Below are 16,195 nucleotides of genomic sequence, written 5' to 3' on the forward strand. Positions count from 1 at the left end.
TTAGCAGCATTGGCTGCATGTCTATGTAGCCAGCTCAGTGATTCATTACGGTGTAATGTTTTATGCTGCTATCTTTTAGTGACTCAAATTTTATTATTGATTAATTAGGGCTAGGGGCTGTATTGTTAGATTGTTTCACAATGTATGTTTTTAAAATTTTATTATATGTAAACTTCCACGAGCCAGCATTGCTGGGAGTGGTGGAATGAATGAATGAATGAATGAATGAATGAATGAATGAATGAATGAATGAATAAGAGACCCATATCTAAACCTCATGGCTTTTTTGAGCAAAATAGCCTGGAATTAGTCATAGTACTCCAGTGTTGGACAGTTTATTCCTAACTTTTAAAAAATAAAAGAGTTTCAATAATTGTTAAATGTGTTAATACCGTTTTGTTGACATTTTTCTTTAGAGATTCTGAAAGTTATTGCAACATTGCTGCGTAACTCTCCTCAGTGCCCAGAAACTATGGAAGTTCATCGAGTTTTCCTTTCAGATATGATTAAGCTTTTTAATAGCAGCAGAGACAATAGGAGGTAAGTGGATACTTATGCACTTATTGTTAGAAAATGCTATCTCCAGTTTATATAAAGCTAAAATCCTTTTTAAAAAAAATGAGAAAATAGGCTTCTTTTAATATTACAGATTTTCCATTTTAATGCCAGATAAGTTTGCACAATGTTTCTGAATTGCTTCATTCTGCTGATTTGAGGTGTTGGATGCTTTCTTTTTAAGCATAATTTAATAATCCATCTCAATGTTGCAGGAGTTTACTACAGTGTTCTGTATGGCAGGAATGGATGCTTTCCTTATGTTACTTTCATCCCAAAAATTCTGACGAACAGAAGATAACAGAAATGGTGTACACCATTTTCCGGATACTACTTTACCATGCAGTAAAGTATGAGTGGGGTGGCTGGCGTGTTTGGGTTGACACCCTAGCAATCACACATTCAAAGGTGAGTAATTTCCCCCCCCCAAAAAAAAAAGTCTAGATCATTTTACAAACTCTTTTCCTTTTAAGGAATTCTCCACTTGTGATGAGCCATCTGAAGTTAATATACAGCAAAGAAAAAATTATCTCAGTACTTCTAAACAGAGTAATTTACCTTTTGGAGAATTATGCAGCCTGATGTCCAGTTATAATATATACTTTATGTGAGAACTTGGTACTTGATCTGTTTTTTTTAACAGAGCTTTGTTTCATGCTATTTTATGGTGTGCAGCAAAATTACATGGATTTGGAACACAAGGTGGCGCACCTTGACTATTGGTAGGTCAAAAGGGTGCCTTATAGTAACACTGAGTAGCTGTGCAACAAATTACTAAAGTTTAATAAAGAAATGTGACCAAAATCTGCTTTGCATGCAGACAAAAGAACAGAAAGGAAGCTGAACAAAAAGGTTTTATATGCATAAGGGAAAAATTCCAGTTACTTGGACACTGTTGATACACTGTTTTGCATCCTTGGTGGGAAGTTTTAATAATGATAACAGTCACAAGCCGTTTCTGTCAACTGAGGGGACCCAGACAGCCTCCTATGATTTTGGGGGACCCAAGTTTATTTTAAGCCATAAACTTTCAGCTAAATTACCAGATGTATAGGTGTTGGGTTAGCAGCTGTGACGTAAGTTTTATTGTGTAAAAGTAGAATTTGGAGGTCATTGAGGCAGGAATTGTATATGAGCAACAAAGAAGATTTATTTCTTTACAAGTATGTTTCTAGAAACAGATCACCAACACAGTTTTCCATATAGGCAAAAGAGAAACCTGACTGAGGTACATTACTTTAGAGAGTAGTTATTCAGCCTGATTTAGATCCAAGATAATTTTGTAATTATTATCTATTAGTTCATTTACCTAGGATGTAATCACCACTTTGATTTCCCATGTAACAGTGTACTTTCTTTGCAATGTAGGGATGAGAATGAAGCAGGTAAACGTAGGTTAATTCCGTTTGTGGTTTGTGGTGGACTTGGTTCACGAATCATGAACTATCATGAACTTTTAGGAGCTAAATGGACCTATTTGTTTTGAAAAATTTGCCCCCCCCCACATGCTAGAAACATCAAACTTGTGGGGAATGACTCTTCTCTACCTGCCTCCAAGTTGCATGAGGATTGGATTTACAGGATTTGAGTTATAACCCCCGAAGAAAGTGCCCTCATCCTCCATTGTTTTCAGCCAGAAAGGCAATAGAAGCCCAGCAGAACATAATCATAGTCCTCAAGAACAGAAACAAGGAGTGGCATTTTTGCCATCCCAGAAAAAACAACGCTAGTGCCCAGAAAAAAAAAAACAGTGCCATTGTGGCACTGCAGACCCAACAGAACTAAGATAATTTCTGCAATAGGAACTGAATCTGATAGTGGGGGCCCTGGTCCTTCTCAGCCCTGGCTCTAGCCTGGTGGACTGCTCTACCTGGCGAGATCAACACCCTGTGGAACTACGGTCAGCTCTACAGGACCTGTAAAACATCTGTTTTGCTAGGCCAATGGTTGAGACCAGGAACAATACTAAAATTCTGGTCTGTCTGCTTAAAACTTCAGCAAATCATCTCCATACTCTGAATCTGTCCTTACATTGTCCCTCCCACTTGAAGATAGATGATAAGATGGTTTCAAGATGCATGGCTGTAATACTTGTTTTATAGTAATGATTATAATGAGTATTTTTTAAATTTATTGTTGTTATATACATTGCTACCTGACCTAAGCCACTAGGGAAGGGTGGGTAATTTATTATTATTATTATTATTATTATTATTATTATTATTATTATTATTATTATTATTAAAGGTAAAGGTATCCCCTGTGCAAGCACCGAGTCATGTCTGACCCTTGGGGTGACGCCCTCTAGCGTTTTCATGGCAGACTCAATACTGGGTGGTTTGCCAGTGCCTTCCCCAGTCATTACCGTTTACCCCCCAGCAAGCTGGGTACTCATTTTACCGACCTCGGAAGGATGGAAGGCTGAGTCAACCTTGAGCCGGCTGCTGGGATTGAACTCCCAGCCTCATGGGCAAAGCTTTCAGACGGCTGCCTTACCACTCTGCGCCACAAGAGGCTCCTTTATTATTATTATTATTATTATTATTATTATTATTATTATTATTATTATTATTATTATGCGCTAAATATATTTTCCTCATTTAAATGGTGAACATCAGATCTTTATTAAAATGTATAATCTGTAGGTAGGATGTGGGGATTATTGGGGGTTTTGAGAAATACATAAACTCCCTTACCCAGAGCCTGAGGAAGATCACCTTGGACTGATTCCCACTCCAAAAGGAGAAGAGGAATAGCAGATCTTAAGGGAAACAGTTGGCAGGGAAGGAAACAGGTAAAAGCAGTTTGTGCCCCCCCTCAATCTGAAACCTCCAAATGAAGGGGAAATCAGAAGGCTGTGGCTCTGAAGCACTGACAATGAGCCCCCTGCCCTGGACTTCCCATACCAATATTGTCCTCCTTTTGCTTGCATACTCAGGGTTTATACATATGTGCATATTTATACACATTTTAAACATGAAGAAACTAAATAAAAGTTATGCTGCAGTATTTTCATATTTGCATTAATCAGATGTTTGGTCAGAATAAAGAAATATCCATTCAATTTGTATGAGCACCACAACCAGCTAAAAGGAGCAGTCCTCTACTAGCACTTCCAGGTGACCATTCCATAAGAAATGAGAGAGCACCCCAGATGATCTAGAGTTATCTCACAGACTTTCAGGGTTGATCTATTTCTTTATTGGAGGAACACTGGAAGGAATGAAGCAGTAAACAATAGTGTTTCCTTTCCCCTCTTCCCATCAAAGTGGCTAAAGCCATTGTATTCATCACACTAGAAAAAAGGAAACCTCTCCAGAAGCCCTTGGTTCATGGACCTACAGGAAATTCTCCAGTTTCCTAATAGGGAGACACATATGCAGAAGAAAAGAAGTGTGTTTTTTTTCTTCTTCAAGCAGAGCATCAACTCTTCTCATCAGAAGATGAAGGGCAGCTGTGTTGTTCTGCAGTAGATTTAAGTCCAGCTGTACATTTTGAGAATCAATACTCTCTTTGCCAGATAAAAATCTTGTTGCACTCTAGGTTGCTGCTAAACTTGTGTGTAACCCTTAATGATGGCTCTGCCAGTTTCCCTTCCTTTCTCAAACTTGGTTGTTGCCATTTCCCAACTCTGTTGCTTTGCCTTTGGTTAAGTTCTCATTTGCTGTCTCAGTATTTCAGGGGCTAGTGGCAGAAGGCCTGGTAATCGGGCTGATGAGAGATGTATATACTAATAGGGTTTACAGGATTGTTGAAATGAGGGAATTAAATTCACTCTGGCTTTAAATTTCATCTTTCCAGAGTATTCTCTTAAGGTTGAGTGATTTTAAAGCTAAGTTCCTCTCTTGATATTGAGAGGACAAAGGATCATGGCAGTTAATTTTTTTTCTTCAGAAAACGATTGAAAATTGCATACAGATGCAATTTAGAAGATCTAGGGGTTTATATATATTTTTTCTTACCCATTTGATGTTCTGTGGAACCAGGAATCACTGAGACAACCCCCCCCCCCATATACACATTTTTTTTCTACAGATATAATGGTTTGCGGTTTTGTTCATCTCTCTTCTCTCTATATCGTGCTAATTGAATGGGATTAGTGCTCTTTTTTCGTTTTTACGTCCGATAATAATTTAGAGCATTGTTCTCTGATAAAGGATGAGGGTATAAAGTACCAGTGTTGCAAAATTGGATAGATTTTGCAGAGCTACACATCAAGATACATGCAGCTGCTATAAAAAGCCAAAGAAACTCAATTGCAATTTTATTGTCCAGTTTGATAGATTTCCTGCCACCTTTGTAGCAGGGAAGCTGTTTGTCACTGTAGCCCTCTCTTCCAACAGCTGCACTACGCTTTATAAGCAGTGATGGCTTTTGTGGCGTAATTGTGCTACATTGGTTTCTTTTACTCTCAGGATTCAAAAGGTGTGCATAATCCTCTTAAAGTTAAATTCCTTTGTGTTGCCTTGACCTTTTGTTTTTGCCTCCATTTTGTTCATAGCTCCTCCACACCCGACCACAATTATAAGGAAACATATGGTTTAATATGAGGTTTCTTTTCAGTAACAAGTGTTAGCAGAATTTTAAGTATTAGAGAAATTGGGAAAGGATCTGATTTTTATCATGTGTCTCATATAAGCTAGACCTTAAGTACCACTACTGTGTAGCCTTCAGTTGCTGTGAATGGAATCCAGGTAAAGAATGACGGGTGTATTGCTGTTTTCAAATGATTTTTTTTGTTTGTAAAACGTTTACTTTTGTTAACATCTTCTCTTTTAAAAAGAATGCATAAAATACCAAAATTTCATTTTTTAAAGTATTTTTGATAATTAAAATACATTTGGTCAAGCCTGTCAAAACATATAATTGGTTTATTTGCTGACTTCAGCTGTATACCCCTTTGAATTAGGAACCCTAGTACATTTTAAACAGTGCTTTGTGACCAATATTATGATTTAAATCCACCTAAGTATGATAGAATTCTCCCTCTGCCATGGTATCTTGCCAGGTGACCTTAGAAAAATAATTTGCTCAATATAATCTACCTCAAAGTAGTGTTGTGAAGATAAAGTAGAGGCAAGTAGACAGATGTAAGCCACTTTGGATTCTCATTGGAGAGATAAGTGGGATAAAAGTATTTCAGACTTCCTTTTCATATCTACAGATTTTTGGAAATTATGTTCATCCTGAACAGTAAAAAACTGATATTTTCTGTTCATGTTGTAGAACAGTATGATATTCATTAAATGGTAACATTCAGCAGAACTAATTCCATAAAATTAAGTTGAATTATAAAGCTAATTGATTTGCTTGCAGATAGGACAAACTGAAAAGTGAACAGGAACAAAAACTATTTGTTAAATGAGGAATTGATTTATGAAGTTTGGTGTAGGAGTTTAAAGTATGAAGGGGGGGGAATGACTATGATATTTAGTGACCAGCTTTTATCACTGTTTACCACAAAGGCCAGAAATCTTTGGGGGATCTGTTTGTTTATATTCTGGTACAAAATTTATTTACGATCCTTAAAAATCTGTTAATTATATCTGGATTGTGTAATAGAAAATAGTGTTTCGAAGTCATGGGTTAGATCCAAAGAACCATACATCGTGCTCTGCTAGTGGACTGGGTCTTTGCTACCAACCCTTCCATGATGGAACCTTCTGAAAGGTTGTTCTCAACCAAGCATGCACAGTGACAGCCGCACCAGGCTGCCAGCGGTTCGATGCAGTGGGGCAGCATGCATCACCACTTCCCATATACACATTGAGGACAAAATCCCCTGGCATACACAGTCTGCCCTAGAGTTGTGCATGCACACGCACAACTCCAGGGCAGACGGGTTCCACCATGCTGCAACGGCAGGGGGCAATGCTATTCCACCATCGTGGGGGTCAATAGATGTTCTGTTTGGCTCTGTGATGCTGCATAGCTGAATGGGGTGTTTCATGTCCCTTCTAGGACTCCATAGGCATGGGGGGAGCCAGGCCTAGAGAGCCTGGCTCTTCCCTTTATGCATGGGCCCATACTAGCACCTGTATTAAGAAAGGAAATGAGGCATCGAAGGAAGTAAAGTGAGCCAGGGCCAGAAGGGGGCAGGCTGATGTGTCTGTGGGGATTTGCTCCACTGACGTTTGAGTGCTGGCCCAGCTTATCCCTCCTATGCATAATTGGTCCTTGAGGATCAAGTGACCATCAGGAACATGAGTGCAAGCCACACAATGGATTGTAGTGGGAAGGGGGAATCAACTAAAATCTGCCACTCTTCCTATACAACAATCCACAACATATACCAATAAGGTTACAAAATAGGATTTTGCTATCTTTGCTAGTCTTGATCAATCAATATAAGCAGAAGTGAAAAAGAATAGTTTGTTACTAGGTATTGGATGCTCAGGAATAAGAGATGATATAAGTTTAGAGTAAAAATGGGAGATATACCTCATCAGTGGGATATGATAGAAGGTTTAGGTGATATATTGTTTATGTGTATGTTGCGGGTTTCTTGTTTCGGTGAACAAGTAGCTAGTGGTTGTAATGTGCTGTGATTCTGGTAGTTGTTTTCTGATCTGTAATAGTCGCTGAATCTTCAGGATAGTGTAAGGAAATTATAATGACAATAAAACCTTAGAAAAATGAAAAATAGACTTTAACACTGTTTTCTAGTTTTATAGACCAGTCATTGATAAAGATGAGCAGGACAGAGTGAGAATGCACTTGTAAGGTAATTAGATTCTTATGTGCCTATGCGGCCAAAATACAGAACACCCCCCCACACACACACACACGCACACACCAAATCTAGAAGCAAGATAGGCCACCTTACTGTTTTGCACTGCGCTGCTTTATTTCCAGAAATTTTGAACATATTTATTCTAGTTTCACAATTCCAACAGTCACAGAAACAGATGTTCCAGTGATATTATGAAAAGACAAGTAGTCATGATCTGTAAAGTACACCTAAATAAGTGACTGTGCTATAAGTAATAATAACTGATCTTGTCAATTATGCTTTTAGTATATTAAAAATGTAACTTAATTTTTCTTCTAAAAATAAAACTAAATGCTTTGACGTAATACAATACTTTAATCCGTTGTAAGAAACTTGCCAGTATGGGGATAAAGCGATTTGTAATGTTAGGGATGATGCTAGAATGTACGAAGCTTTTGGGTGCTACAGTACCTCTGTTCATCTTTGACTAGTTCATTTTCTTAGGATTGATATCAGCAGGTATTGGTGCCTCAAGTCAAATTTGATTTGTTGTGGAGAGTTTCCAGACCTGAACTGTTAGCATTGCTCCTAGGAGGGTGGAAAAACAGGTCAATAAAGCTCTCATTAGGGTAAAAAATAGTAACATTTGCTGGAATTATGAATAGTTTATTGATGGGGTTTAGCAGCAGAGGAGCTAATTTCCAGTAAATTTTGTAAACCCCCCCCCCAAAAAAAAGGTGCTTTCTGTTACGGAGTGAATGGCCAATCTCCTTTATCAGTTTTGACCTCATCATTCACATGGTGCAATATGTATGATATATAGAATAGCAAATACTTCAAAACTGCTAAATTTCATCATAGTATACTGTGATTTTAGTGCCACTATAACCTTTTTGCTTTCTGCATTTTAATCTTCCTGACTGGCAATTAGTGAATGTTGAATGTCAAATTAAGTTAAAATTAATGGTAGAGAGGAAGGCTGTATTTATTAGCTTGCAATTGTCTTCAACTAGTGGTGCAAAGAGGAGCTTTGCAAGTGTTGCAAATGACTATGGATTAGGCATCAAATGATTGTGAAGATTAATGAATGGCCTTTAGTTTGCTAATTTAAAGCAATATCAGCTAATTAATTATGAATTATCAGGTTCACAGTTGAAAATACCTAAAGGAAAATCTAAAAGTCAGGTTCAGACAAATGTAAAATTCTCTTGACTAGCACTCTAGTTTTTATATTGTTGAGACAAATGTATTCATCAGATTATCATTATGAAAAATAAAAAGGAGCGATAATACAATAAAATGAAAAAATTTTGGGTTACGGCCTACTGTTAATTCAAGAATATTTTTAATATTTTTAAACATTAAGTACTAGCAACAGGTAATGCAAATCTTAGTTGCAAAATTGGATCTCAGTATGTTTAGCAGACGTGCACAAGTAAAATAAGATTGCAGATATTGGCAGAGTTGTACATGTAATCACTGAAACTAATTTTAAAATCTGAACCTAAATTTATATCTGATAGATGTTTTATTATATAAATGCTGTATTGACTGTTTTTAAAACCTGTTGATACCTGCCCTGAACTGATTAAGGGTACTATATGCATAAATAAAATTGATTGATTAACATTAGAGATACATATTGATGCACAAGATTCTATCCACTGATTTTTCTCCCCCTAGAGGTGACTTGTGAGGAAAATGTATGACCCTTCCCATTTAATTTCATTCTTTGACACATAACATACTTAACAAGCAAGTATGAACTACAATATGAACTGCAAACCATAGACAGAGGCTGTTCAGTCTATTGAAAAGATTACAGTGAGGAATTTTATTCTCTACATATATTGAGATAATGATTATTGTTGGATAATAGTGCTCAAAATGTATACAGTTTTTTCTATCAATCATACATATTTGACTGCCAAAAATTACATTCCCATTTGGGAACTCAGTCTCAGACATTTTAAACTGTGTTGTTTTTTGTATTTGTATTTTGGGAGCACAATGTTTACAAGACATTTTTTCCAAATTTATGCCATATATTTGTGAAAATATAGTTTTATATAGTAGAGAAATGGAAACTTTGGTGTCAATGTCATAAAATCCCTGAAGTGCCATGTAACTAGCAGTCACACATTAGGTTGCTTAGTATCTGTGCTGTAGTCCTTGTGTCCAGTGCCACATAGAACTTGTAGTATCTATTTTCCTTTAAAAATATATGAACTAGGATAGTCACCATTTTTGATTCATGCCAAGATGATTTTTAACAAATATGGGAAAAGACTTTTGTATTTTTTCTCTTCTGCCTTCTATCACCTTTTACTCGGGAATCACTTTAAAAAAGACGAAGAATCTGTCACTTGTTTCCCCTTACTAATCACTGTTTTGTGCATTGGGTAAACAAATACTTTCTTATTAAGACCCAAGAGGAGAACAGGTAATGTATTACAGAGCAAGATGTCCATGAATATCCTTGACAGAGCTTACTGCCCTGGGACTTGTTTGCCTAGGGGAATATTTAATGCTGCAGATACCAAGTTAGCTGATGAAAAACTCTACAGGGCTTAGGGCATCTCTTTGGGAAATGAATCTTAAGAACCTGGACTATAAATCTCTCAACTCATCGCACCTTTGTCAGGATGAATGAAAAAATATATTGCTGACATAGGAAAGATAGAGTGAACTAAACAGAAGAGCAAGAATGCATGATATCACCTAGGAGCAAAATACTGATTCACTTTTTGGTTAACAAATAGCCGTTGCCTTCTGTTCAATCAAGGGATGTGTTTACCTAGAGATTTTACTTTATTTTCATCCCATTTATTTGCTTGATGTAGAGGGTTGTATATTCAGTGCAAGTAACTCAAATTGTTCTTGGGAAAATTCTTTGGGCTACATGACATCAAGTCTATTGCATATGTTCTTTAAGTTGTTAAGAGTGTTGAGGTTTTATTATTTATAGTACAGAAATAATGAAGTTATAAAGATAATTAAATGTACACTTGAGAATATTTAGAATACAAACACATGTATTTGTCTGCATCATGGTATATTATTTATGTAGTTTTATGGAACTTAATATGAATGGCAAAAATGTGTCAATCTGTGGACAGGGTTAAAGACAGAATTGGAATATATTTGCTTAATTATATTCATTTTATTTATGGATATTTGTGTTTTAAGACTATTCTGAGGACTGAAAACAAGTTCCTGAACTGAGTCCTGCCAGAAGTCCCACAGCAGAATGTCAGTAAGAGAGGAATGACTGTTCTGATGAGCTTGCAAACTTAATGTCCAATTATTTTATACAATAATTTGTTGGAGTTTAGTTTGCATTAATGCCTGACTAAAGAAGAAAAAGGATCAACACATATAATGTGTTTGGCAGTGATGATATATAGTTGATCTGCATAGTAGTGTATTTACTAGGTGAATCTGTTGTGAAAATCTTCTAGCAGAAATCATATGGTGCTTTAGAACTTTAGAGTTACCAAACTGAAATCCTTGTTTTATAGGTAACTTATGAAATGCATAAAGAGAGCCTGTCTCAGATGTTCAGAGAATATCAAGAGAAAGGAGATGAAGATGGTGGTGCTGGTCCATCAACTCAGGTTAGAACTGTCTCAGGTAGTAGTAGAGAAACTGAAGTTACAGGAACAGTGCAACACCTGGAAATAAAAGAAGCTGATACTACTTCATATTCTGGTGTGCTAACTAGTACTCAAAAGATGGAAGGTAGATCACCAGACTGTGAAGAACAATCTGATTCATCAGCTGCCACTAAAGAAGTAAGAACAGAAAAAGAAAATGCCCAGAAAGCCTCTGATTTAAATAAAGCATCTTCCTTAGACCTTCCAGTACAGACAGAAGAGATAAAACAAAGTTCAGAAATCTCTTCTGAAGAGACTGAAGGGATCCACCAGGAAGAAAAGGCAGTTGTCATTGAGGCAGCATCACCTATACAAAATGTTGATGCAGCAACTCCGGAAAGCCCGGAGATAATAGAAAAATTCACACCAGAAGTGGAGGATGAGGAAGATGAGGACTTTGTTGATTTAAAAGAGGAGAGCAATTTGCCATTTACCTCAGAGGAATGTCCTCCTAAGCCCAGCGAAGAACATACCTTATCTGAAAGCCACAGAACTTCAGAAGAGCAGGAACAGCAAACAGTCACTATGAAGGAATTAGTTCCAGTATCATTAGAAACCAAAAATACTGAAGCATCCGAGGAAAGAACACAAGATCCAGATCCCTTGCCAGAAATCAGTTCTTCTTTAACAAAGGATACAACACTCCAGTTGAATTCACATGCTATCGAGAAGGCAGATGAAGAAAATACTAACCAGTCCCTTACCAAAACAACTGCAGATGATGTGCAACCACACACCTCAGAAAATAAGATTGCTAAACTTGATGTTTCCAGTGTTGCATCAGATACTGAAAGACTGGAGCTGAAGTCCAGTGCAATTCTGGAAGTAAACCAAGCACCAAGACCCATTCCTGAGGTATTTTTTTGTTCACTACAATGATCAATTCATCTAAATGTTAATTAAATTGTTTATTATTATTTATATTTATTATTTATTTATTATTATGATATTTCATAGATCTGTGTGTGTGTGTGTGTGTGTGTGTCTATCAGTTTTCCCTGTGGACATGAACTTCCCAGTTACAAAAGAGCCAGCAGAGTATATAGTAAGAGTATCGCATATTATTAATTTCAGAATTTATTAATTTGTATGCCACCTTCCCCTAAGGCTCAGGGCAGTTCACATAGAATGTAAATTCAGTGATTATAACAAATAAACAGAGAAATTGACATTATAACTGAGTAAACAGTCTAACAGACCCATGATTGGTCAGATCCGTGGTATGGGTTCAAGGGAGGAAGGTTCAGGGGCCCAGTTTATACTGTTTAGTTTCAGTCCTCAACCAAATGCCTGGTGGGGGAGCTCCCTTTTGCAGGCCCTGCGGAACTGTTTAAGTTCTAAATAAAAGATGGCTTCAAAGTTCTATATGAGGATGCTTTAAATAAAGTCAATGGTTGCTTTAGATTTGCATCATTCTCTCAATACCCCTTCAGCATCAGTTCAGTGATGCTTACTAAATATAGTTTAACAGTAATGGACCTAAGTGCTTCCCTCCTGCAGAGACACCTGCCAGTGGATAACCATCATCCTACACCATACTTCCTCAAAGGAGGGAGATCACAGTCAGCAGCAATATATGCACCCTGTGTGGTAAGGCCTGGCTGCTGCTTATTACTGTCTTGGCTAGCACAGATGGTGGCGCATCGATCTGTAGTATGTAGAACCGCTATTTTGAATAGTTAATTTTCTAGTGTAGTTCTCAGACCTAACTTTCTAGAAGTAGTCATTTCAGAGCCAGAAGCCTTATTTTTAAGATATGCAGTTTCTCCTCAATATGGGTTTTCAATAGACTTGTCTTCTGAAATCTGGATTTATATAAGGTCTGAGGGATTTTTTTTACTTCAGGTTGATCTTTTCCTATATCTTGTTTTTGAAGACATCAAGGCAACCAGATTCATCAGGTCAAGGTGGAGGAACTGTTTCAGATGGGCAGAGAAGAGATTCCCGGTCAACGATGTTCCGTATTCCAGAATTCAAATGGTCACAAATGCACCAGCGCTTACTCACAGACTTGCTTTTTTCCATAGAAACAGATGTGCAGATGTGGAGGAGGTAAGGTGGCTGTTTAAATGTACTCCTAGGAGTTGTTGACAACAGTGTAACCCCCCCCCCCCAAACTGTCATTATACCACAGCTAATTATAGAAGTGGATTGTAATTCAAGCTTCATACAGATGTCATGATAAACAGTGTATTATAAACTGTGGTTTGAGTAAAATCTGATTTAAATTTCAAATACAGACTGCCCAGCAAGCAATCTGTGGTTTGTTGATGATGGCAAAACCTGGAATTTCGAATATCAGTTTGTTCCTGGAATGCTGACAATAGTTAATGAGAGCCAGCATGGCATAATGTTTAAGAACAGCAGACTCTAATCTGGAGAACTGGATTTCATTCCCCATTCCTCCATGCAGACAGATGGGTTTCTTTGGGCTAGTCACCATCTCTTAGAACTGTCCTCACAGAGCAGTTTTCTTAGAGCTCTCAGCACCATCTACCTCACAAGGGTGTCTGTTGTGGGGAGTGGAAGGGAAGGTTTTGTAAGCTGCTTTGTGACTCCTTCAGGTATTGATAAGTGGGATATGAAAAACCAGTTTCTCTTCTAACCGTGATCTGTTGTTATTTGCCTATTTAGAAATATGAGCTTGTTGACAGTCTCTTGCATATAGCAACAACTACACAAAGCAGCAGATAAACATAGCCCTCTAGTAGCATTCAGTTGTTGATGCTGCCTTTCCAACCATCTTTCCTTGGTAGTGATGATTTACCACACAGGATTGTGTGGCTTCAGCTTCTCCAGAGGGGTAATTTTGAAAGGCAGGAAGGCAAAAAAAAAAAAATCATTAATCATTAAATTTTATTCAGTTTGTCAGTATACACAAAATAAATTATTCCACACAACGCATTGTTACTGTAAAAAGCAGTTGACACCCCTCACTTTCTCCTCATAAAAAGAAATCCTCCTTCAGGTGCCCCTCTTGTATAACACTGGAGACTGAATCAGTGTCCTTCCCAGGATCATACGTTCTTTCTGAATCTTTTATTGCTGAGGAAAAAGATTAGTGAACGTTGCAAAGCAAGAAATAGAAGAGGTGAGGGCTGAAAATCGTTTTTTATTTTGGAGTTTAAAAGTCCAGGGAATTTGCTGAGGTGGCGAGGGAGGAGGGGGCTAACAACTGTCTCTGCTGGAAATATCCTGAAGATCACCGAGGAGTCTTGGCTTACTCGAGGCTTCTGTGCCCCTGTTTGTCATAGCAGATGATAGCAAGCGCACCGCATATCTCCTCTCACTATGTCAGCAGCTGCACCATGCAAGGGGGCTTGAGATAATATCAGGGAATTCTACCTGCAGGCAGGAGAGGAGGCAAACAACAGACTAACTAGGGCTATGATTTAAAACTGAATAATGCATTTTCAGTCTCCTTTCAGTATGCAACTGGATTGTACCGTGTGATATGGCAAGGCAAGCAATTGCTAGATTGGAAGTGCATACATCTGGCAGGCTAACTGGAGTTACTGCCACAAACTGTGTGACTAGATCCTCTGCTTCATTTACTTTATCTTTTATTGGGTGGAACAGGGCAGCCAACAGTTTGTGGCATGTCTGCTGATTCACTACCTGGCTTTTAATCAATTACATTTACCTTTGAACATTAAAAATTTCCAAAAAGTTTGCTTCTTTCCGGCCACAGTGCTACAATTGGTTTCCTTGCTGTATTTTTTTGCTTTCTACACTATTTGGTAGTGCACGGATTTTGCAATTTTAAGAACTGCATAGATCAAATAATGCACTCCAGCCTTTGTCCCCCTGCTTTCTCAGGACTCAAAAAGACCAGAAACTTGCCATTTTTTACTTCTTTGTTATGTATAGCAGCATTGACTACTAGTGTGATCTTCCAGAAAAGGACAGCAACACATACTTTTAAAAAGGGAAGATCAATAAGTAGTTTAGAATGGCCCTCAGCAGCAGTTTAATTGGTGCCGGAACCTGCAGCCTTTGTACTTTCCTGTGCACTTCGCTGGCTGACAGACCTGATGTAAATGTGTACCTCTGACTTGGATGGTCAAAAAGTTCTATCATACTTAATTTTGTCAGTGCTTCTCCACCCCCAGATTTTATATGCACATTAAATATGCAGAGTTACTATCACCTTTGTATCACCATAATATATGAAGACTGTTACTGAAAACAAATTTCAATTTTTTTAAATCTAAGATAAATTTCCTACAACTTTGGAAAAACAGGAAGAACTTTCAAAACAGATGTTTTTAAAGTGTCACCTAACTTGTAATCAGATATAAAGTGCAGAAAATAATAGTGCAGCCCTATGCAGAGTTACTTTAGTCTAAAATCATTAATTTCAGTGGGTTTAATCTGAAGTAACTGCATAGAATTGCACTGTAATCAAGCTGAATTCCATATGCTACCGTCGTCATGCTAGGGGAAAGTTATATTCCATGAGATACGATTCATGCATTGATTTGTTGAAATAGGAATTACATTTCCTTACATTTTAAGTCTTTACAATCCTTTTGCTTAAAAGGAAAGTTTTTAAGCTCTTTGTAAGAAACTAGTTTCCTCTTCAGAGACTTGAGTTCAGATCTAGTTTATATCTCAAGGGAAACTTATTTTGATGATTTATACAGTGTCTTTTGCAGCAGTAGATAATCAGGCTTCATAATAATAAATAATTATTCACCACACACTTAGACACAGTTGCCAGTCTGTGCTCTGGAGAGGATTAGAAGCATAAGGAAAGGGCACTTTCAGGTCAAGATGACAGTACATGGGCTGTTTTTTGGGATACTGATAGGTGATTCTTGGCTGCAGCAGAGGTTTCTGGATGGTATAACCAAGTAGTAATGATGCAAATAAATACATAGCTTTATATAACTGAAATTAACCTTAGATGTCTTGCATTTTTGCTATTTTGTTTTCTTTTTGGCAGCCATTCTACCAAGACTGTGATGGACTTTGTGAATAGCAGTGACAATGTTATCTTTGTGCACAATACAATTCACCTCATCTCTCAAGTGATGGACAATATGATTATGGCTTGTGGTGGCATACTACCCTTGCTTTCTGCTGCTACATCTGCTACAGTAAGACATTCACTTTCTAATTCCAGAGCAATACTTTGGAGGATGCCTTGTCATATACTCTGAGTTATAGAGAGGTGACTTCTGCACTCAGACAGGGTCTTGTTTGTGGCCATGCCTAATGAAAAGGAGAAGCTAGGCCTGTAGAATAGTGTAAAGCACCTGGTAATATT

At 37.5% G+C, this 16,195-nt stretch overlaps 1 protein-coding gene across 4 annotated transcripts in view; it reads left to right on the plus strand.

The window, feature by feature from the left end:
• LRBA (LPS responsive beige-like anchor protein) overlaps window positions 1-16,195 on the plus strand; it is a 414,817-nt gene that overhangs the window by 78,943 nt on the left and 319,679 nt on the right. For all 4 annotated transcript variants that reach the window (XM_077300118.1, XM_077300120.1, XM_077300119.1 and 1 more), the window contains exons 21-25: window positions 417-540; window positions 771-963; window positions 10,789-11,778; window positions 12,800-12,975; window positions 15,872-16,025. In XM_077300118.1, the coding sequence (XP_077156233.1) occupies window positions 417-540; window positions 771-963; window positions 10,789-11,778; window positions 12,800-12,975; window positions 15,872-16,025 (1,637 nt within the window). The remainder of the gene's footprint in view (window positions 1-416; window positions 541-770; window positions 964-10,788; window positions 11,779-12,799; window positions 12,976-15,871; window positions 16,026-16,195) is intronic.

Source organism: Paroedura picta, chromosome 10 (assembly GCF_049243985.1).
Source record: "Paroedura picta isolate Pp20150507F chromosome 10, Ppicta_v3.0, whole genome shotgun sequence".
NCBI classification, from domain to species: Eukaryota; Metazoa; Chordata; class Lepidosauria; order Squamata; family Gekkonidae; genus Paroedura; species Paroedura picta.